Genomic DNA, 25,370 nt, shown 5'->3' on the forward strand with positions numbered 1-25,370 from the left:
ATATATCTGGAGAGTTTGTACCAGTATAGGGGAGAGTTGAGTGAGATGTTCACTTCTCGAGATTGACTCAACACAAAACATGGGAAGAAGGCATCAGGGACACCAGTTGAGGTTGTGAAGACCATAAGGGATAATAAATATTGAAAGAAGGTCCAAAAGATCCTAAAGGTGATGGAGCCAGTAATGAGGGTACTCCGTCTTGCTGAAATTGACGAAGCACCTACTATGAGCTTGCTTTACGATGCCATGGATAAGGCAAAGCTGGCAATTCAACGTGATTGTTCAAATTGGGAGGTCCACTGGAGGATGATTGACAAGAGATGGACAAGACAACTCCATCACGAACTTCATGCGATAGATTACTATCTAAATTCTAGATACAGATATTCCAAATAATTTGTTGCGGATAATGAGGTTCATGTCGGGCTAAAGAATGTGGTAAAGAGATTAAAGCTTGACTTAGATATGCAAATAAAGGCGTTGAATGAATTGCATATATATGGAAATCGCCATGGTAGCTTTGGAGATGCTCTTGCACAACATGCAGTATCTAGGTTGTCCCCTGCCGAATGGTGGGTAAATTTCGGGGAGAGTGCGAACTGCGAAGGCTCTCCAAAAAATTGCGGTAAGAGTTTTGAGCCAGACAACATCATCCTCTAACTGCAAAAGGAACTGGAGTTGTTTTGTGCTTGTTCATTCAAAGAATAGGAATAGATCGCAAACTAGGACGTTTGATAGACTTGTCTTCATGCACTACAACATGAGGCTAAGAATGCGATAACATCATAGGAATATTACTGCAACAGCCACTGGTAACACAGACTATTGTCCAATAAACTTGGACAATATTTATGAGGAGGACGACCCACTTCTTCCTTGGTTAGAAGTAAGAGAAAAACAAATAAAAGAGGATAGTGAAGAATTGGAAGTGGATGACCCAATAATACGCATGACGTAACAAGAGAGTTGTGCAACTATGTTGGACCCATAAAGCGGGACAAATTTCATGCAAAGTCTAGCTCAGCAGAAGAGTACGAGCAGTAGTAGCAGCGAGACTGAGACGGATGATCATGGTAGTGATGGTGATGATGCACCTGATGTTGGTCCCACTTCTGGTGTTGCTCGGCACATCGACATACAATCGTCTACAGATAGCGAGGTCGATGGGCATCGACGGGGCATGCGAGGTCAGACTTATGAGTCTATTGAGTCATGATATAGACAATAGGAGGAGGCTGGCTCCAGTGGTGCATCACCAGGAGGTCTAGAACAACAGCAACAGGCTTATGGTCCTGACATTATGGATATTCTTAAGGCCAATGGGATTATAGGGAGCCTATTTCGTCACATTCCTGTTGGAGTAGTCCTCTTGATCCACATGTTGCATTTGATTACAAAGATCCATATCCAGATCCAAATCTAAGTTATTTACAACAGCCCTAGTACGGGCACTGGTAGATATCCTTACTCGGGGTTGGAGTCGTTGCCTAGATAGGATCAATCGTCCTCTTGTTTTATTAAGGTAAGTATATTTTTCTTAAAACATTATTTACATTTTAGGTAAGTATTTCTATACCCATTACCCACACATTCACCAAGCACACACTTGGCATTCCTGAACTTGTGCTTAAAATAACTCCCCTGACAACCAATCAAGTAATCCTTAATCAAGTTGCAGGGGAGTAAATCAAACACTTTTTTTGGTTTCTTTTTATATCTTGAGGATGATAGGACGAGAATTATAAGAGAGGAGATATCTCTAGCTTGTTCAAGACTTCAAAAAGAATAAAGTAAACATTGTAATTTATGTAAGTACTCACCTCACACTCCTCAAGGACATATATGTAATGTAGAATTGTAGAGTAAATTATCGAAAATAATAGCAAACACCTACACATGTGAGATATTTTGATATTAAATACATTTTAATATATCTATCATTGGTATTAGTTAGAAAATTAAATCTCTGAGTTTGCTGTCAATTCCAGGCTATCAAGTTCATAAATTCATCAAACCATCTGTTACAACTTTCTCACCAAAGAGCGGACCATTACATCATTATAAACACGTTCAAAATTATAAATGAATGCATATTTGGAATATTTAGAATTTTCTAGATTTAATGGATATTTTTTTTCGGATTTTTTAGAACAAAAAAATAAAATAAAATCAGATAGTTACAGGGGGTGTATTGGCTGTTACAGGGCCATAACGGTTGATACTGCCCGTAACTGTATCGGTAACGGTGGGCATCGTTATGCCCACCGTTACCGCAATGATACACTTTGTCGAAGAAAGGCAGAAGGGTGGTACAAGTTTCCCAATGAAGATCTTATCTTGGAATGTTTATGGCCTTGGTTTGTAGGAAGGAAAAAGCTCATGTTAAGGACATGTGTCGTAGGTGTAAGATGCATATCCTTGCTCTCCAAGAAACCAAACTTTAGTCTATTAGTCGGTCGATGATTAGTTCCCTATCGAGTGTTCTCTTAAGTAGGTTGGAGCAGTAGGAGGCATTCTTGTGGCCTGGGCAAGGAAAATGCTCTAGTCAAAGTGTTCTTTGTTTCCGTGGTTCTCAAATGCCCTTCTTCTGGCTTTAAGTGGGTTTTTTCAGCTGTTTACGACCCTCGTAAATCCTCCTTGAGGCACCTCCTTTGGGATGATTAAAATGTGATTAGAAGTAGATGGTCCTTGCTTTGGTGCCTCGAAGGGAACTTTAATGTGATTTGCTTCTCCTTTAAGAAGTCGAATGGCGACCATCCCTCCAAATGTATGAACTTATTCTCTGACTGGGTCGACATCAATGATCTTGTGGATCTCCCCCCTTTAGATGTTAAATACACCTGGTCGAATGGTCATTACCCCCTATCCTCCCTCACCTCGACAGATTCCTCGCGTCTCCCGGCTGGCTAGATTCCTTTCCTAGGGTCTCTTAGCGTGGACTTCGTCATCTAATCTTTGATCATATTCTGATCCTTTTGGACTATGTCGAGGAGAGCTGGAGCTCTAAGCCCTTTAGAATTGACCTATCATGGCTCGAATTGGAGGCTTCCCTTCCCTGATTAATAATTGGTGGTCCTCCATTTAAGGCAATTTGAACTTTGTCCTTTGTCGAAAGCTCAAGCTCTTAAAAGATAAGTTGGTTTGCTAGAGGAAAGAGTTCCTTAATGGTGTAGAGGTTGAGGCAAATAAACTCCTATTGGCCATTCAACTTTTGGATGCTAAGGAAGAATTTGGCTCGCTTTTTGATGAGGATGGATTTTTGAGAGTAGGTCTCATGGCCAATTACTGGAGCAAAGTCAAGCAAGAAGAGATCAATTGGAGGCAGAGGTCGCTTGCTCTATGGCTCAAAGAGGAAGACAAAAATACTCATTGCTTTCACTACATTGCTAGTGCGAGAGCCCGTAGTAACAAGATAAGTTGTGTTTCTATTAACGGTTCCAAAGTGGAGTACATGTAGTAGGTTTGTTCCAACTTGCATTCCTTTGAAGGTTGGATTAAACTTGAGTTGGAGAGTGGATACCCACCCATTGAAACCTTCATGGTCGTTTATGGGGCTAGCTGAGATGTGGACTAGACATCCAACCCATATATTGTGTGTCTCACTTGGATGAGGGGCCACACCAAGTTTTAGTTGTATCCGAAACTCAGGTGGGCCTCAGCAAGTGCTTTTAGATGTTTTTGGCATGATTTCACATAGTTTTAGATGGTGTGGCCCGCTATGAGTTCCGGATACGATTGATTTTTGGGATATCCCATAACCTAGAGAGGACCCACCAAATTCACGGTGTGGATGTTGGATACACATTATGGTGGGGCGCACACAGCTTGACCTCATGTGAGCTTCCCATGAGGTCGACCTCATAATACCATTTCCCTATATATATCATGTACCATTTAAAAGGTTTGGGAACATTGCTAACATCCATGTGAAGGGCCCTACATGTTTTAAATGGCACACATGGTGACCTATAGTCTATTTGAGCCATTCATTCATACATACAACTAGAAGCAATCTATGATGCAAGAATCATGCCAATGGGATGATCCTAGCCCTTTGAATGGGACCAATTTGTTACAATCTCTCATTGTTTACAAGCCATGAATCACATGGTTAGTGTCATCAAATCAAAGTGTTACTTTAGAATAATAAGAAATACAAAGCGGGATCTATCTAGTTGATGTTTGAAGATGATGATTGGACCTATTTTTGTTCTCTTCTTGGCAATCCATTTTCATGCTATTAATTGGAAGCTTAGGATCACCCGATTAGCATGTTGTTTTGCACCATGGCTAGCTCCTAGTTGTATGAATGATTGAATTGTTTGGATTGACAATAGATCACCCGGTGTGCCATTTAAAAGGTTTGGGGATGGTGTGGGGTTGTTAGTATAACCCTATAATATATGTATGTATGTATATATGTACATACACACACACACAAGAATGTCTCAAGTCCAACTGGTTGGACTATAAGTTCTGGTCCACACAATGATAACTTTCAACCTTACATGTGCGTGCTATATCTAGTCCATGCAGTATTTTGGCCGATTAATGAGAATCGTGTTGTACAAAAATTAGCCACATTCACTTATTGAGTGGACCACAGTTTTTTTTTTTTTTTTTTTTGTTGTGGCCCACCCGATGATATATGGGGCTGAATTTTGCTCTAGGTGATCCTCATGGTGGGCAAACCTATTGGAAGGGTTGGATTTCGCATAAACATAATGTTTTGAATTTATTTGCTGGGTGGACCATAACTCGTGGTCCAACCAGTTGGACTTGAAACCTTTTCTTCATGTGTGTGTGTGTGTGTGTGTGTGTGTGTGTGAGTGTGTTGTGGCCCACCCGATGATAATCAGTTTGAGATCATAGGAATAGAAGGAACCATGAACTCAAATGACATTAGAGTTAATAGGTGCTTTCGTAGGTGTGGGATATTTGAGGTGAAAGAAGCTTTGAGAAAGAAGAAAATAGGGAAGGCCCTCGGACCAGATGGTGTACCAATAGAGGTTTGGTATTGTATGGGAGATATTAGGTTATTTTGGTTGATAAAGTTGTTGAATAAGTTTGTAATATCAAAGAAAATGCCAGACAATGGAGGAAAAGTACTATGGTACCTATTAATAAGAATAAAGGAGACTTACAATGCTGCAGTAACTATTGTGGAATTAAGCTTATGAGCCATACTATGGAACTTTGGGAAGAGTGATTATGCAAAGACTAAAGCATGCGATGAATGTATTAGATAATGAGTTTTGTTTCATGCCAGAGAGGTATGCTACTGAAGCTATTTTCGTACTTCGACAAACTTCCCATCAGTGTTCAAATTGTCGGCGAAAAGTCGATAATATCGACGATATTATCGGTGTCGCCAGCCCTGCGACACCGAAAACCCCTTTTTTCGTTTCTCTCCTAGTTGTCGGCGAAATATCGGTGAAATATCGGCGATTTTTTGATATGGGCGATATTATCGAAATACGGGCGATATTATCGGGGCTGCGTGAATAAATCGGAAGAAAAATCGGAATATCGGGGCTGAAATTGTGTGAATACGTAAAAATTGGAGAAAAAAATGAGAGTGATTTACGTACCTGGTTAATCGGAAGTCGGAACAGGAGGATCTTCTCGAATCTTGATCGACAGAGTTGGTACAGATTTAGAGATTTGAAATCTCCCGCAAAACCCTTCGCATCTCATCGTCTCCCCGCAAAACCCTCTTTAGGCTTTTTTTTTTGGTTTTTCCCTCAAGCGAAAAACCCTTTCGTAGTCGCACCGGCGTTTTATAAGGTTTTCGTGGGAAATCGGTTACCGAGTACGCTCTTATCGTACCGACTAAACTCAGTTGGGCCCACCTTGGATGTATGTGGTCTATCTACACCGTCCATCTGTTTTTCCATCCACTTTAAGGGGTTGAGCCCAAAATTGAAGCAAATCCAAAGATCAAGTGGATCATACCATACGAAATGGTGGGTATAATGATTTCAACCGTTGAAACCTTTCTAGGCCCCACCATGATGTATGTACTTTATCCATTCTGTTCTTCCATTTTTACGGATCATTTTAGGGCTTTATCCCAAATTCTAGAGGGATACGAATCTCAGGTGGACCAGACCACAAGAAAATAATAATGATTGGATATCCACCATTTAAATCCTCCTAAGGCCCACTGTACTGTTTATTTGACATCCAATCTGTTAATTAGGCCATACAGACCTAGATGAAGGGAAAAAACAAAGATCAGCTTGATCCAAAACTTTTATGGCCGCCAAAAAGTTTTTAATGGTCTAAGTTCATTCAACATTGTTTCCTATAATGTGGTCCAATTGATATTAGTATATACCTCATTTTTTTTCTCATGTCATAAAATGATCTATAAAAATAGATAGACGGTATGAATGAAACACATAAATCGTGGTGGGGCCCACAGAGCACCGACCACCAGCCATCCTCCAGTGGCAGTAGCCAATCTGTTTCAGCGGATGGGCGTGCGGATCAGGTACCACCCGGTCCGTTCGGAGTTGGGTGCAGGGGGAAGATCCAAGGGCCACTGAGGGATCACCGTGATGTATGAATCTTATCCACACCATCCGTCCATCTTTTCATATCATTCTAGAATATTAGACCAAAAATAAATCATATTAAAGGCTCAAGTGGACCACACCATAGGAAGCAATGATACTAAGGACGCCCACCATTGAAACCTTCCTAGGGCCCACTGTATTTTTTTTTTTTTTACATAACCCTTTAATATGATAATATACACCTGGATGGAGAGAAAAAAACAAATATAATCTTGTTCTAAAATTTCTGTGGCCCCTAAGAATTTTTCAATGGTTTTAATTTAATTACCACAGTGTGGCCCATTTGAGATTTAGATATTATATATTTGTTGCATAATGTTTTAAAATAATATGAAGAAATGAATGAACGGTGCGGATAAATTTCATACATCACGGTGGCCTTTCAGTGGCCATCGGATCCTCCGCGCGTGGGATACAGTGATATCCCGGACTCGGATGAAAGCGGATTGCGTATTGAGTTACTTAGTACCCTCTTATGGTACTGAGTAAACTCTGTTGGGCCCACTGTGAATTCATATGGTTTATCCACACCGTCCATACATTTTTACATATCATTTTAGGGGTTGAGGCCAAAATTGAAGTATATCAAAAGCTCAAGTGGACCATGCCATAGGAAACAGTGGAAGTATTGATTTCCACTGTTAAAACCTTTTTGAGGCTCTCAATGATGTTTATTTTTCATCCAAACCGTTAATAACATCAAAATTATATGGATGAAAGGAAAACACAAATATCATCTTTATGTAAAACTTATGTAGCCATGAAGAACTTTTCAACGGTAGAATTCAATTCACACTGTTTCGGATGGTGTGTTCCACTTGAGATTTGGATATTCTTAATATATGTTTTAAAGATATAAATTTATATGATAAAACAGATGGACGGCGTTGATACCGTGCATGAATGACGGTGGGCCCCACAGAGTTTATTCAGTATGCCTAGCGTACTAAGTTACTCGGTATGCAATCCGCTTCCGAAGTGGATTGGCTGGTGTAACACAAACCAGGGCGTTGACGTCACCAAGTTCTGTGGTCCAATCATGAGGTATGAGTTATATCCAAACCGTCCTTCCACTTGGTGAGCTCTTCCTAAGTCTTGATCTGAAAAATAAGACAGATCCGAAAATCAAGTGGACCACACTGCAAAAAGCAGTGGAGGATTGAACGCCCTACCATTGATACCTTTTTGGGGTTCACATAAATTTTGATGTGGGAGAGTTTTGGTGCATGAAGCATCGGTGCTAAGGCCCATCATATAAACAGTTTGGATCACCGAATCATGGGACACCATACAATCACAAGCTAAAAGAAAAATAAAATAAAATCTGAAAATTGGACAAAAGTACAAATTCAACGGGCAAAATCAAACAGTTAAGATCAACTGGATTTATGCACTTCCATCTGTAATTTGTGTACATTAAGGAGCTCAAATGGCACTATATGTACCAGCATGGCAAATTAAGATGAGATCCAATCCATCCATCATGTGGTCCACTTGAGCTTTGGACATCCTTTTGGCCCCTATTAAATGGAAATTTATCATTTAATGCATTCTTTTTGTAATATTTTTATTACTCAATATGTAAATATGTGTATTCAGGCATGTCCTGAAGTTCCACTGAAAAATTCCACCATTTTCTCCATGTTTCCACTATTTTCCCTGCATTTCCGGTTATCGGCGATATTATCGGCGATAACGATATTATATCTTTATCTCTGCCCAGCGAAACTTGTAGCGATACCGACAACTCGAACACTGCTCCCCATTATCAACTTTGTTTAAGCCTTATCCCAACTAATTGGGATCTGTTACATGAACCCCGTTATGCTATTCCACACTATCAAGGGCCATACCTTCTGCTACACCATAAGATCGAAGAAAATGCCAGACAATGGAGGAAAAGTACTATGGTACCTATTAATAAGAATAAAGGGGACTTACAATGCTGCAGTAACTATTGTGGAATTAAGTTTATGAGCCATACTGTGGAACTTTGGGAAGAGTGATTATGCAAAGACTAAAGCATGCGATGAATGTAGTAGATAATGAGTTTTGTTTCATGCTAGAGAGGTATACTACTGAAGCTATTTTCGTACTTCGACAAACTCCCCATTATCAACTTCATTTAAGCCTTATCCCAACTAATTGGGACCGGCTACATGAACCCTGTTATGCTATTCCACACTATCAAGGGCCATACCTTCTGCTACACCCCCACCCCCACCCCCACCACCACACACACACATTTGGCACATTGCCTTTGGGTGTTGGGCCTGAATTTTTGTGGGATGCTTCCACTTCATTGTCAGTTTCTTCTTGTTTTTGGGTACGTATTAATTTGATCTTGAGGTTCATGCAGTTTTCTGCAAGTTTTCGACCAGACGCTTTCTGATCAAATGTAAAATAATCTTATAAATTTCTAAAGATGCCTCATATTCTCCATATGCTATTTCTGAGCATTTTGTAAGTTATGCCATATGTTACCATAAGATGTTTCAAAAAGAAGATATTTGCTAATCCGACCCACATGTATATACGAGTCCCTGTACATTCTTCCGTGATGCAAACAAGAGGGAGAAAGAGGAAAAGACAGGGGTAGCTACCCGAATAGGTCACGGCAGCATCCAGGTCGTGAGTTGTGCCCCAAATCAGTCTCAAAAGACCCCAAGATCAGCCCAACAGTATCAGCAGCCAAAAGAAGACTACTGCACATAGGAAGAATGGAATAAGGGCTGACATAACCGATATCCCGATGTCAGCAACCCTACTGAATTGGGACTCATGAAGCTAGTTTCTCCTATTGGAAGGTTTAGACAGCTTTAGAGCCCTCTCATTGGTCTACATCTGGACCTCACTTATACCTTAATTAGTAGTTTTTGTTGGTTATTGTATTGGTAGTTTCTTTCTTCTTGGAGTTTTATTAAGTTGTTTGTAACAACTAAGATTGAATCTGCCTTAAGGTTAGTTTCTAGGGTTTTTTAGTGGGTATTAGGGCTTTATTTTTCATAAGATTGGACTGGTTGATTTACTCTCTCTTTAAACAAAAACATGTGGACATTTTTTGGGTTTTGAGGGGGTGTTTGAGCCTAGTTATCAATTAGTGAATCCTCTAACCTCTTTGGTTTACATTTCCTGTCATTAATTATATACGTGTATAAATTTGATTGCTGGAATTTTCAGGTACAATAAATCTGTGAAGAACATGGGAACTTCTCTAATTGCTAGAAATTGCATTTTGTATGATTGGATTTGGGTTTGGAAAGGTGGATTATTGATATATTTGCTATATTTTGAGGCATTTCCTGGAAATTCTTATACTTACAGCAAAGAACTCACATTATTATGGTACAAATTGAAATCAACTTATCTAATATTGTGGAATTGCATTAAATTCAATTGGGTCCTTTAAAACCCTAGATTACCCTGCCTTAGTTTGGTACATAAATTTCCTCTCCGGAAGTGAAAAGATTTGATACATAAAAAGAATTTATTGTCTAGTCTGATCCTGAACCTAACTAGTCTGGGTTGAAAATTCAGTGGAACTTGTTTATTTAAGACCATGGTCTTGTTGCCTTGAACTGTTCACAATATGAATATAGTAACACCCCCACCCCCCGGGCAAAAAAAAAAAAAACACAGGTTTAATAACATCTAGTCCCATTTATCCTGCTAATTTTGCATGTACACGAATATTTTCATGGAACTTTTCCTTTGATACCACCCCCCCATATTTTCTTTTGGTACTACCATCTCCTATTCATTCTAATATACATGCATCATCCTGTTGAGGTCAAGGTAACACCACTGTTTTAAATATCGACGATATCGGCCAATATATCCCACGATATATCTTGTATCCCACCAGTGCGATACGAAACGCACAAGCAGTGCGATATATCCCACATGTTCGATTTAGTGAGCATTTTCGAATTTTGATGCTCTTATTTTCTGTAAATCATGTTAAATTAGTGTCAAATTGTTATAAATTCATGATTTTTCATGTTCTGCGTGAGAAATAATTGATTGGGAGCTTTAATTTTGAGATTTGGAGGAGATGGGCCAAGTTGTGAAAAATTGAAAAAAAAATCAAAATTTCCCAATTTCTCGCAAATTGTTTGCAATCTTTGTGTTCAAACATCACATCAAACATGTCTGTAATCGAATTTAGTGATTGTTCTTTTTCTTTTGAATGTATTGTTGCTTGTGTTTCCACATGTCTTTTTACATTTATAAATTATATGAATAGACATTAAATATACTTGCATGAATTCAGTTAGACAACGCATAGATTAGGACCCCGTAGAAAGAAAACCTATTATGTGTACTTGTTTTTTCGTAATGTTTTGATTTAGAAGTGTGTATTGATGTCTTTTTTAACAATCCCCAAAGTTTCATCTAAAAATTCAACCAATTTCCCAATGTTTCCCCATGTTTCCAGCAACAGCGATACATTACACGATACAACCGATATATCCCATGCGATAACCGATACGTATCCGTATCCCAAGAATGCGATACGTAACGTGATACCGATATTTCGAACACTGGGTAACACTAAAGAAGGTGGTATCTCTTTTTATTTATCTGTGTTGTATTGTCATGGTAATGTTCTCTGTTGATTTCCCTATTCTTTTTCTCAGTCTCCTGTTCGTGTAACATTTCCTTCTGTTCTGTTACTCCAAAGAGTATATGTTCTTAGATTTGTTCTTCTTATAACTGTCATCTCTTTACAAAATATAGATTCTATCTTACTGGTTGCTTGAAATGCTTTTCAGTCATGGCTTCCACTTGAATATCATGCTATCGACAGCTCTATTTCAAGCCGATATCGACTAAACATGGTTGCGGAAGAAAGTCGTCATTTACAATTTTCCATGAGCTTGTATGGTTTATTTTTGTGATTTATATGCCTTTTAGATGCTTAATCTGTAACTTACTATGAGCTTTCAAGAATTGATTATATTATTTGGCTTCTCTCAAATCTTGTCGTTGTTGCCTGTAGGTATAATTATGGGAACTCTATATGTCCAGGAACGTCTAATAACATCAGGAGATCAAAAGGCCCTCCAAGAAGGTATCAAGTTATTTAGTTATGGCCTGATGGTTCTAATCGGTCAAATGTATATGGAATGGGTCTAAGGTACACATTGCATATGTGTATGATGATCCAAAGTGCGTATTCACTATTCATTGATAAAAAAAACATAGTGACCCGAAATGCATATTCATAGACCAAAAATCACATTGACTGGACAATCCTAAACCTTTCAAGTGTTTTGCAAAACTCACATGAAAGTTTTTTTTTTTTTTTTACAACATCTTTTTCATAATTAGGATCTTTAAATCACGTGATTTTGGTCGATGACACATTTATGGAGCCTTATGATGAATTCATTGTTGAATCATTGTACAGATGCCACGTGTATAGTATGAACTTGGATTTTGTCCTCCTAGGTGGATTGGATCGGCTTTTTCTCGAATAACTTGTCTACCTTTGTATTCCTTGGAAAATCATGGCCACTTTGCATGCAGTCAATTAAGTGCAATTTTCTGAATTATATTAGCCATATCTCCACCAAGAACAAATTATTCTGCTTGTTTAGCAAGATGAATTGAAAATCAGGGAAACACGTTGAATGATGCTTCATTCCCTGAACATGGACGTTGCAATGTCTTAATTGACTACTACGATGCTTGAAAGTAAGGATTGATCTCAGACTGATGGTGAACTGCAAAGGTAGGTAGAGAATGAATGTGGTGAAGGGAAGATGAGTGTGGAGTAAGTGAATAATATGGTTTTTATCATCATTCTATTTGGTATAAAAGAACGTAATGCAACACATCATCATTTATGCCTTATCCTCACTAATTGGGGTCGGGTACATAAGTCTTGTTCCGCTATCCCACCCTATCAAGGGCCGTAACATCATTTATACAATTGATATCAAGTCTTTTCTTCCTGCCTCCACCCATGTCCTTTTGGGTCTACTCATTGCCTTTTAGAACCTTCAACTTGCACCAACTCACTCCTAGCCTACGCAGTTCTTGGTCTCCTTGCATATGACCATACCATCTAAGTCTACTTTCCCTAATCTTATTACGTATTAGTGCTACTCCTAAGCTCCCTCGAATGCATTCTTTTCTAATTCTACCTTTCCTCGTATTGCCACTTATCCATCTCAATGTCATCATTTCAGCTACACTTTGTCCTATGAATATGTTGTTCCTTAAATACCCAACATTCTATCCCATAAAGCATGGCCGGTCTTGTAGCTTTCCTATATAATTTACCCTTTAGTTTGAGTGATACTCAACGATCACATAAAACTCCAAAGGCAGATCTCCATTTCCACTCACCTAGCTTGAATTCTTCTCAATTTCCACTTACATTAATTATCGACCCAGTATCGAAAGTCATCATTTTGGGAAACTTCTTGGTCAACAATCTTAAATAATTCCTTGTTTCCACCCCTATTGTTACTAAAATGCTTTACATAAAACTCTTTTTTTGTTCGACTAAGTTTAAATCCTTCAAATTCTAAATCATCCTTCCCTTAATCTATCTTCGTGTTTACATGTTCCCTCTTCTAGTTAATCGAAACTATTTCATATGAAAACTACACACCAAGGGATTTCTTCCACAAAATGCCTCGTTAGCTCTTCCACAACCCATGCGAAAAGGTATGGGCTTAATGCCAAACCTTGGTGCAAGCCTATAGTAATTGGGAACTCATTTGTCCAATAGTGGTGCTCACGTTTATCATAGCTCCCCCATACATATCCTTAATCGTGTCAATATACCCTCTTGAAGCCCCTTTCCTGAAACACATAAGATTAACTCTATAGGTACCCTATCAGATGTTTTCTCTAAGTCAATAAAGACAATGTGGAGATCCTTCCTCCTTTCCCTATTCCCCTTCATCAGTTGTCTTAGCGTCTGTTTGATAAAACTTATTTTTAGCACTTGCCACTGAAAGTTGGTATTTTCAATGTATTTTCCCTGATTCAAGGCGTTAGGTAAATCCACATAATTAAGTGCTTAATTTTGATTTTCACTGATTTTTTTTCCAGCTCCCTTCCCTTTACTTACAACTAAACGTGGAATGCGGTAAGTGATTTTGCTTTAAAAATTTTTGGTCACTTTTGACGAAAATATCCCTATTAATTCAAAATGACAGTATTGCCCTTCCTCTTCTCAAAAGAAGGGTTGGGCTCGTATGTCTCTCTTTCCCCATCTTCTCCAGGGTTTTTGCTGTTCGTCTCTCTCTCTCTCCATCTTCTTTAAATCCCTGCCCGTACATGTCTCTCTCACTCCATTTTTTTTTTCTTAATTTTCTTTCTTTCTTCCTCAGCTTTTGGTTGTGATTGTATGTTTTTCTTTTATATTCTGCGGGGTTTTTTGATATGGGAGATGGGGATTTGTGATCTTGTAGATGGGGGTTTTTGATATGGGATATTGACAGATTGGGATTTCAAGTGACACCTTTTTTGCATATGGAAAGCACGGTCGATGGATGGGTGGGCCGGTGGGATGTTACGTGGTAGTGATGGAGGGTACTGGTCGCATTCTCTGATCCTGGTGGGATTTTGATTGTATATGCAAGCCCAACGACTCTTTGCCTCTCGATTCTTCTTTTTATATAGGGTTTCTGTGTTTAATATGAATTTCATTATGTTTTTTTGTTTTTTGTTGTTTTTTTTTTTTTGAACTTGGGTTTGTGGATGGTATGTAAAGATGGAGATTCTCTTCTTGTGGTTGAATGAATCTGTAATTTTTGTGATGAAGAAAAGAAGTATGGGGTTTTCGCAACTGTTGTGCATATAAACGTGCCACTAAGCTGGTGTCTTGAAAATCTGGCATAACACCTAATTCTCCTGTGATTTTAGCCCTTTTACACAAATCCTGATTTTCCATCTTTCCTATTTTGTTGGTGAAGACCCTTTCTTGAAGGAAAAGATTCACGAGAATCAACTTTGGCATGTCTCTTTTCTCCCATTAATTAATCTCAGCCATCCAGTCTCTAGCCTTCAAATGCATACTAAAAGACATTGAGATGTAGGTTAAGATGAAACTGATGGATGGTCCATATCTACTTGGGAAGTTCCATTGGTTTGATGGCTAACGGATGTGATTTCTGGGTTGTAACTCCTCCAAAGCTAGGGCCCTGAATGGATGGTTCTTGGATCTCATGAATATAACTACTTGGTTATGGTCAAATGGTCTGATAAAAAAAATACTTATAGAGGCCTCCACATGTGTTGTATGATAGGGCCCACCGGCATTAACATCAAATATACTAGGGCCCATTGATCAACTTTAATGAAGAAAGGAAAGTACATTTCTCCTTTTCAAATGCTTGTGTCCATTGAAGGATGAAGGGGTGATTTGAGGAACATGTAAGCAGAATTACTACATTCATCATGTGGGCCCACAATGAACATACCCTGGCTTAGAACTAGTCCAATCCCCTCATTAGGTGGGCCACAATTTTGCGATGAGTAATTGCAATTTGTCCTTTTTTCATGATTGCTTGTCCACCCGATAAGTGGACCTTGCCTAATTTTCCATAAAAGGCACGTTCATAGTGAGCCCTAGTTGATGAGTGGCCCAGTCCTTGCACTCGTGTGCCATAGTCGCACATGTGCTGAAGGCCACAAGCTCAATCTCTCCAAGGAAATGGGCCCACCCATCCTGGCGCAAAACAAGTTTCTTGCATTGCAGCCCATATGAGAGTGCAGTGCTTGGATGTGTAGGCCATTGCCTATCTAAAACCAAGCAAATCGTGTATGGATACTTATCAACTCATTATCTAGGTCCAAAATGGGTGTGGCCACTTTATGGGCCACAAGACTACGTGGCCGAAGCCCATCCAAATTCCTGAAATGAACCACCCAACAAAGATCATGAAACGGGCTGCTTCACACTGTTTATTTAACCTTAATGCCTATACGTAGATCAATCCAGATATTAGTTGTTTTTCGCTCACAATATGGCCCACATATCTGGGTAGTCTTAATTGGCATGGCACACCTATTAGATATTTGAGCCATCATTAGATATCTGACCTAGAGCTCACATGTGCGTCCAATTGACTTTCAATCTCTCCTCACCCGTGATTCACAATTGAACTTCTTAAAATAGTGATGGTTAAAACTTATAAATTGAGTGACATTCTCTTGTTGGAATGCACAAGAGGAAAGTATTAGAATTTTATTGGAATGCGCATAGTTTTGCCAAATTTGTTGGCATGGCAATAACAGGTTTCATCTCATACTCTACAAAAGATAGAAATTGAGACAATATGGGCAAATATGACAAATTGCCAATTTTCAGACATTTGTGGTTTGTGTTTACCAAACAAGTATTTGTGAAAAAAGTGCTTAATTTTTAGACATTAGGATTTTTGCAGACAAATTACTGAACATATTTTTTAGTACTTATAAGTACTAAAATTTAGCACTGTGTTCAACACTTAAATTAATTTCAGAGCTTATTTTTCAGTTTATCAAGCAACACCTTAGTAGGAAAATAACTTCAGTGATAGACCTCCTTGCTATGAAACCAAAGTGTTTTTTTAATAAATTCGTTTTATGCCTTAGTCTTTACTCAATCTCTCTCCTAAAGTTTCATAGTATGGCTCATAAATTTAATCCCGCGGTAGTTAGTGAAGCTTTGTATATTTCCTTTATTCTTATAAGTAGGTACCACGGTACTTTTCCTCAATTCATCTGCCATTTCTTTGATATTACATTCTTGTTGAACAACTTTGTCAACCAAAATAACCTCGTATCTCCCATGCACTTCCAAACCTTTATTGGTATATCATTCGGTCCAAGAGCCCTTCTATATTCATATTTTTCAAATCTTCTTTCACTTTACATATCCTAATCCTACAATAGTATTTACGGTTTCCAATGTCATTTGAGTTTATGGTTCCTTATATCCTTATGCTTTCAGAATGTTTGTCATTTAACAAGTTCTAAGAATAGCTTCTCTATCTTTCATTGGTCTTGTTGTCCTTGACTAGTACCCTCTAATCATTGTTCTTAATTCATCTAACATGATCTAATCCCCCGCCCTTCTTGATGAGGACATCCGAGCACCATATCAGAGGAGGAGAGCCGAGCCAGTCTCCTTATGGCTAGATGACCATTACATGAAGCCCACTTGGCCCAATTCACATTCCTAGCCATGTTGAAGACCCCACAGGCATGTTCGTGCATCTTAGAAGACCCCACACTGGGAAGATGCATGTGGGCTGCATATAGGAGCTTGATGGATACATTAGACCATTGGATTGGGTGGATACGATGATTGAACAGTTGGATCATCATCATCGGACATCTTGATCGTGGACCCCCATGGGCCACGAAATAGTTTAGTTGTTTAGATTGTTTACATGCTTCGTTATTTTTGGTATACCTTATATTTTTGTTGAGATTAGGTAGTTGGGAACAACTTTTAATTTACTAAGCGTCTTTATGTTGACAATCTTATTTGAGAGCGTCTTTTTATAAAAGGTCTTTTTTGAAATATGGGTGTGTGAAGCCCTAATGCTATTATTTTGAAATATGGGTGTGTGAAGCCCTAATGGCATTATTTTGGAAAAAAAAAAAAAAAAACTGTGTTTTCTCTTCTTCATGATATTTGAAGAATACTCCATGTGATTTGGAGCTTGAGTGTAGTGTGATTCTATTCCCCATTCAACGGAGGTGCGAGGCTTCCATTTATCATCTTCATTCTCTCTTTCTTTCTATATAAAAGAGGTATTTTTCCAAAAACTTCATCTCTCTTCTTCCCTTTCTATCTAAGACCATCCAAATCATCTTTTTCTTCAACTTTTTATCATCTAATTTCAACGCGAAATCAACCATTGAAGACCCAAAAACCCTAGCCAATGACCCACATGTGCAAGCCCCTAGGCTAACTATATGGACAACTGCTCAATCCTTTTGATTTCCCCTTGCTTCCCCCATCAAAACCCCTTGATTCCCCATCCATAACCCTACCCTAAACCCTAGATCCCCAATTTCCTATTTTTTCAAATTTCTAAAAATCCTAATTCCAAAATTCCCAATTCCCATGAACCCTAATTTTTAAAATTTTAGATTTTCTCCTTCCTAACCCTAATCATAAAACCTACAAATATGTCCCTTGAGTATGGAACGTGCCTATGCTAAATTGGAAGTTCTATCCTTCCATTGAGTCTAGTTTTAATTGATTTATGTGATTTCTTAGCATGCGGGCATGTGATTTAGGTTAAATTAGATTTTATTTCCTATTTTTTACTCTTAATTACATAGTAGGTTAGCGTCTTTTGTTAATTGAATTACTTTATAGACTCTTTCATAATCTCTATGCCGCATGCTAGCATTATTTCATGTCATGTGTCCTGCATCACTTCCTCTCTCTTATTTTTGCAGGTGCGAAGACATCTTTCTCACCTTCTCGTCCCTAATCTATTGTAAAGATCATCATAAGCCTTTAGTTTGGCCTCATTACTTTCTTTGTTAATCCTTTGTTATTTCTATATTTTTCAAAATTTTCATTGTTTTTAGTCCCCTGTGGCCTCGGTACTCTTTCAAACATGAACTTTTCTCTTTTATTGCTTTTTCTTTATCATCATTCGACCACCAAGTTTCCTTATACGTGTGGGTTTTCCTTCTAGATACTCATAAAACATATTTTTCCCCTTTCATTATACACTTAGCCATCTCATTCCACACACATTTACTTCTTAGACATTCCACCTTCCTTCTTCCATCAATTTATTACTAAATACCATTGTTTTCTCTCCTTTTAAATTCCACTACTTCGTTGTTGGACACCTATTGATTTTACTCACGCATCTCTTAATGCAAACATCCTTAACTCTCTTAATGCAAACATCCATAACCATTAACCTATGTCGTGCAATCAAACTCTCTCCTAGTATAACCTTGCAGTCATTACGTATCGATCATTCCGTCTTCTTATGTAGAAAGAGATATTTTAGATCTAGCTTGTATATGATCTGCTTTTGAAAGTTATTAAATGTTCATCCTCTTTTTAAGACATGTCTACTATATCTAGATTGTATGCCATAGCGAAATCAAGGATAGCATCCCTATCTCCTTTCTTCTCTCAAAACCATAGCTTCCATGTACCCTCTCATATCCCTTGCTCTCTTTTGCAACATGACCATTTAGGTATCCACCCACAAATGTTGTCTATGCATTCAGAGTTGCTTGCATTAGTCCATCACAACCTCCCAGAAATGTTTCTTGATTCTATCCTCTAACTCTATGTGTGGTGCTTGTGCACTAATAACATTGATTATCTCCCCTTCCAACACAAGGTTTTTTTAATAAAATCCTATTACTTACTCTCTTGACATTTACAACTCTATCCTTTAAATCTTTATCTACCACTATCCCAACACCCATTTCCATTATTGTCCTTTCCTATATACCTAACTTTATATCTATTAGTTTCTCTAGTTTTGGCCCCTTCTCCACTTGGTCTCCTAAACGCAAGCTATACTAACTCTCCTTCATTTTATCATATCTACAAACTCCATGCTCTTACCTATTGATGTTCCTATATTGCATGTCGCAAGATGAATCCTATTCTCCAGGACTAGCTTCTTTACTCGCGCGCATCCAAAATGGCATGGGAACCCTTTCCTACTTCTGATAGCAACCAGGAATTGTTGCTGTGTGTTGCTTCCAGGAGATGCACTAGTCAACCCTTGCCTAGTTCTCACTGCACTGGACTTCCGATGCACCACATTGCATACAGGGAATGCCCTAACATGTGTTTGGAATATTGTATTGTCCAGATACATGATGGTAGTTTTTGAAAAAGTTCAAAGCTGACTGCCAACTTGACACAACCCTCCTCCTTTATCTGGGCTTAGGACCGGCAATGTGGACAGGGAACTCCTACGGTGCGATCTAATAGACTATTACATGGGTTGATTACTGTCATGCGCTATCTAATAGTCTTTTACATAGTTCATTACAATCAATGAGTTGACTACAATGGATGACATAGGTAATGCAATGCGTACGTGACAAAAGTGGTCCTAAATTCTCTTGCTACTTAATCCAATCATAATGGTGAAAATATTCTTGAAAAATAAAATAAAATGTAAAATGGATCATGTCAGTTCTTGTTCCGCTTGATTCCGATGTAATTGGAAGCAGTAAGCTTGCTGTGACTTGACTGTGTAATGTTTTTGTTTCTTATAAATTCCACGAGTGCATGTTTGTTTTTGCATGGTTAATGGATGATCTGATATTTAAACGCATTTATGAGATCATGACACAGCTGTGATTGGATGGCTAGAACTTTCTTTTTGGTCTCTGAATCTTGTTGTTGAGCAGTTTCCAGATATCTATTCAACAAGAACTATGTTTTACTGATATATATACATACATATATATATATATATATATATATATATATATATATATATATATATATATATATATATATGAGGAAAAAATGTTACTCCTGTGGAGCAAATACACAGGCCTACTCAAACATGTAAGAACACATATAAGCTTCAAGTGCTAGACATCTGACAGTGGCTGCATCAGATTGTTGAAATTCTAGGATTCTATATTCAAAGTATATTTGAAATGCCATGACTTGTGGTTAGATCAAGAGTTTAGGTGAGAAAATTTGGGAGTGGATGTTTTGAAAAGCTGGGGTTGCAGTTCCTATTGTTTATGTGTGTCCTCTGTGGAATGGGAAAGCTAATGAAGTCGTAGTCATGAACCTTCAAAAGGGATGAGCCCAGAATTAGTCCTTAGGCAATGGAAATGTTCTGGTCTTACAGAGATTCATAGGTCAGATGCCTGTGATCAGTAAATGCAATGTCATTATTGGAGAGCTCATGAATGGTGTGTAATGGTTAGACGTTTGCGTTGATGACCTTTGGTAAAGGTTCTAGAGTATTCAAGCATTTCTAGGCTTGGCAATGGCTTAGTGACGATTCGTATGCAAGACCTTTTTCCTTATTCAGTTGAAATTCTATTAAGAATTTATTCAAATTAATTGATTCTTATGATTCATCTGTCAACTTTATCTATAAATCAAAAAGCAAATATGCTACTTTTCTCTACCATTTATCACGTGCAAGTTCTGCTTGTCAGGTCTAAATCAGTAGAGTTTGCTTCTTGAATTATCATATAATGCCAAAAAAAAAAAAAAAAAAAAAAAAAAAAAACCGACAACAACAAAAAGAATTATCTTATAATGTTGGTTCTAGTTGTGTACTTTTTTCCCCAATCTCTCCTACTTGTAATAGTGTTTATCTGATCATACCGCTGTCTAACTTTCATATGACATTTTATGTGGTTTATCTTATTTTCAACCATCTCCCAAGCAAATTGACAACACTCATACTGCCCTGGTTTCAGTATAGAAATTGAAGGTGCCATGTATTTTGCAACAGGTTCTTGCTTAAATTACCATTGGAAGAACGGTTCAAGAGGTGGCTTTCTGAGGTCTGTAATTACTTATTCCATAAGTTGCATCTTACGATTATGATAACACTGATCAGTTGATATATTTATGGGATGTTTTTTGTTTTCTTTTCCATTTACATGATCAGCTGATTAATTTAGAATTTTTTTTTTTATAATTTTTTTAAAAAATTGGTTAGCATGTTAGTACAGACACCCCACCGTTAGCCACACCCCACTTGGGAATCGATAACAAGACCTCAGTGCTGTTGATAGAGTACTTTTCCAACTATGTGTACACACGTACACATTCTTTGCTGGTGTTGTTTCTTTGGTTCTTAGATAGAATAGAACAAATGTCTGGGCTACTGATGAAGTGATTTTATTTTCCCTGTTAGTTCTCTTATTTACTGGTTTACATTGAACCAATACATGGTTGGACTTCTTTCTACCTAGTCAAATTTTTTTTTTTTTTTTTCTGTTTCTGTTAAGCTTGAACTAGTTTATCACTGTATTTTTGTTGAATGTTTTCTCTTCATAGGGGCCTCACGTGCATCGCTTTGCTGCGCTTGTGCATCTTGCTCCTGAAAACTCTGTGGAAGATGTTCTGAAGGTTCTTCAGCAGCATGCAGACCTAGTACAGGGGTTGTGGGTTTCGAAAAGCTCATTGCGATGCGAAGGTGTCAATGCTCTAGCCAGAGATTACATTCTTCTCTTATTTAGCAAGAAGAAATTCATCCACCGGGACCAGTTAAAGGCATTGAAAGTTCCCAGCGACATTATGAAAGATATCCTGACATCATTGGCTGTTGAAAGATCTCTCTTTAGTGATTGGAAATTCAAGGAGCCTGAAGATTGCTTATTTATGAAGGCTCATCCAGATATTGTGGAGGTGCAGAAGAAAGCATGGTCAAGTCGTGAAAAGAATATCTCAGAGGCTATTCATGGGGTTGGAAGAAAAGGTACGGCAACAGTGCCAAGGAATCCTCTGAATCCAGGTATTGGTGGTAGGGGTGCTGCTTCCAGTAATATTGATCAGAGAGCAAAAGGCAGTCTAGACGGAATGCAGAGCTCTAGGACGACCACTATGTCTGATGAAACTCGAGAAGCTCTTCCTAAGGCACTTCTGGAACTTTTTCATGTTCATAAAGTTTGCAGGTGATGCTTATAGCTCTTTCTATTTTCACTTATTTGGGCACCTTTAGTAGCTAGAGCATATTTTCAGTTTCGGTAATTACAAGCTGATAAGCAGTTAATCCACCTGTGATTCCTATGGATTTTATTTGTGCATCTGTTTGTGCTCCATATTTTACATATTATATGGGGAACCTATTTGTAAACGACCAGCTCATGTAAAGAAAAGACAGGTAAACCTTGTCTCAACTTTTTTTTACATGTTGCGGCTGCATAATTTGAGTTATCATGTAGCTTAACATATGCAGTTTGCGCTTATTGCACGAATCACCTAGGTGCCACTTCAGCTCTAGATCAGATTTCAGACTCATGCTCTTGCTGCCACTCCCACTCCCTAGATGTTTGCGGTTGCTCACATTATGAAATAAACACTTCCCAGATCCCGTACCCGAATATGTTGATGTTTCTCTTAATGCTTTGTGCAAGTATAAGTGTGTAAATCATAACTATAGACGTTCTTATTATCGACATGAGAATCAGAAATAAGTGCAGGTGTATCAGCTGAGTCAACGTGATACAGTTTGTTAACTTATTGTCCACCACTTATTCTTCTCTTGTTTTGTAGATCCTTAATGACAGAGTAAGATGGGAAAAAGGTAACACAACAATTCAATTGTTTAGTAAGAGCACTCATTGATAGCAGATTAGGAGGAAAAGATGGAACATGAAGAACATTATCTAATTTTAAAGACAAATTGAGCCAACAAGATCACTTTCCAAACACTTTGGAATAGGACATGTCAATGAGTTTTATGCTATTTGAGAAGTTACAGTATGAAAGGAAGTTATCCTCCTTGCCTGTAATATGATCCATGGCATCGGAGTCAATGATCCAAGACATGAAGATTGGAGTAAGACTTTGGGACATGTTTCGTAGAGATGCTTGGCTGACCCTGTACTTGCAGAAAGTTGAGCACAAAGACTGGCTACTTTTTGATGAATCTTATTATTAATGCTCTAGGCACCAGAAACTTAATTTGTGTCAGTACACTCCCCTTCAATCTCTGCATTATCAGCAGCAGTCTTGGGATTTGGGCAAAGAGGGCGAAGATCATAATACTAATTGCGAGTGTGATGGGGCGGACAACAAGGAGAGGATACAAACTTGTCCTTGTTACTGTTTCTCGAGTTTCTCGAGGAGGAATGTGGCTGCCCTTTTTCTCCTTGGATGATTCAGGCCCGGCTACAAGGGCTGATCGCTCTGAGAGAGAACCTTGAATGCCAGAACATGTACAATGGCTCGCTTCTCCTCTAATATAGTTATATACTGCCCCTAGGGAAGGTAAAGAATTACTTCTAAACATGGATTGAAATATCCATATTGTATTGGCTGATATAGGTCTATCATATTGGCATTGGCAGGATACGATACATGATATGGGGCTGTATCGTCTAAAGAAAATGGTCCATATCAGCTGATGTGGGGCGTATTAGCATTGACACATGATACAATCACAAAGGCCAGAATTTGAATTTTTTTCCTTTTTGTACCAAAATTTCTCAATTTTTTCTTCTTTTGTCATTTAAACCATGGAGGAACCTTAGAAAGTCTGTTAGACTACATCTAGGTCTGTTTTGCTGATCGTAACAAAAGGTTTGAATTGGACTAGACGAATCAAAGTGGAATGGATCGTTATGGGAAAATCACGAAAGGGTAAACCATCAATGTTTTTTTGTTTGAATATTCTTTTTGTTGTAATTCCATGTAATGGGCCCTAATTCACCAAATCTGCCTGATTTATGTTCAGTTTATGGCTAATTTTGTTCTTTGAACAAGTCAAGCGAACAAACCATTTTCTTATCATAGAAAGGCCAGATACACCATTATATACTTGTTCCAAATATAAAAAGATTGATCCTTGAATATCTCATTGTTTCCCGTTTTCCTTATATTTGTACTTGATTCTCTGGCTTTTTTTTTTTAAAAATTATTTAAATTAATTTTATTTTACTGATACAAGCCAATGCAGGTTGATACCGATACGGGATGCTTGTATTTTGTCATTTTTTCTGCCAGGCCAATATGATCTACCCTTAGAACCATGCTTCTAAGGACTTGAAAACACTGTGATTCGGAATCCGGATGAAGTCCTGCTTGGAACTTGAGTATTACTTCTTTGTTTCAACTATTTATGAAGTTCTCTAGGAGTAGGAACGGCTGAAATACAATCTGGAATTCCCTGAATTCTAATGACATTAGTGATCTAGTTTCTCCCATTTCAGGTGAAGAGTTGCATAGTATTCTTCTAAGGAGGATTTTCCTTGCTGCATGTTTATGATTTCCCAATACAACTGATAAGTGCGGGCCAAATCATCACGTTGGAAATATGTGCTAGCAACCATATACCACATTTCCTTGGCAATCTTGAGAAATGACAATCCACTACTAATACTTAGTTGCATAGGGTGGAGCGCATCATAGTCAGATTCTCACTTTTCCAATCATCATCAAGGTATTCAAAATCGGTTACGTAATGGCCGTTACGTGACGGTAACGGTCATAACCGTTATGCGTTACAGGGTCGAAACGGCCGTTACAGAAAAAACAGGTCGTAACGGTCCTGTAACAATTTTTTTTTCAAAAAAATAAAAAAATAAAAAAGGGCCGTAACGGCCGATACGGGGGCCGTAATGGCCGTTACGGCCTGTATCATAATGGTAATGGTGGTGGCCGTTATCGTTTTGGAACACCTTTATCATCATAAGATAAGTCATTTGCTTTTAGGTCTTTATTGCCGGTTATGTAGCCCAACTTCTGATTGCCAATAACCATTCTGGTTGAATGTGACCATGCCAAGTAGTTTTTCCCATCTAGTTTCATCATCATAATTACTAATTCGGAATGATGATCTCGACTTTTGGACTACATAGTCACTTATATCTTTTGATCATCCATTCCAACACTCCCCCATATACAAAACTCAAGGAAGATGACACATACAACTAATACATGACTTATCAACCAAAAATATTGGAATCCTACAAAGCCATAGTGACTTGGATGAGGTACATAGCATTGGGTAGCAAACACAACTATTGCACGACTCATCAACCAAAAATATTGTAATCCTACAAAGCCATGGGGAATCCTACTGCACGGCTTGGATGAAGTACATAGCAACAGGCAGCAAGCCGGGGCTC

At 38.2% G+C, this 25,370-nt stretch overlaps 1 protein-coding gene across 5 annotated transcripts in view; it reads left to right on the forward strand.

Moving 5' to 3' along the window:
* The window catches only part of LOC131219212 (uncharacterized), a 114,209-nt gene that overhangs the window by 51,210 nt on the left and 37,629 nt on the right, over nucleotides 1-25,370 (forward strand). For all 5 annotated transcript variants that reach the window (XR_009158052.1, XR_009158053.1, XM_058214227.1 and 2 more), the window contains 4 exons: nucleotides 11,357-11,463; nucleotides 11,584-11,655; nucleotides 21,026-21,077; nucleotides 21,577-22,193. Coding sequence is in view for 3 of the 5 variants with exons in the window: in XM_058214227.1 (XP_058070210.1) it covers nucleotides 11,357-11,463; nucleotides 11,584-11,655; nucleotides 21,026-21,077; nucleotides 21,577-22,193 (848 nt within the window). In the remaining 2 variants the exon portion in view is untranslated. The remainder of the gene's footprint in view (nucleotides 1-11,356; nucleotides 11,464-11,583; nucleotides 11,656-21,025; nucleotides 21,078-21,576; nucleotides 22,194-25,370) is intronic.

This window comes from Magnolia sinica, chromosome 11 (assembly GCF_029962835.1).
Source record: "Magnolia sinica isolate HGM2019 chromosome 11, MsV1, whole genome shotgun sequence".
Taxonomy (NCBI): Eukaryota; Viridiplantae; Streptophyta; class Magnoliopsida; order Magnoliales; family Magnoliaceae; genus Magnolia; species Magnolia sinica.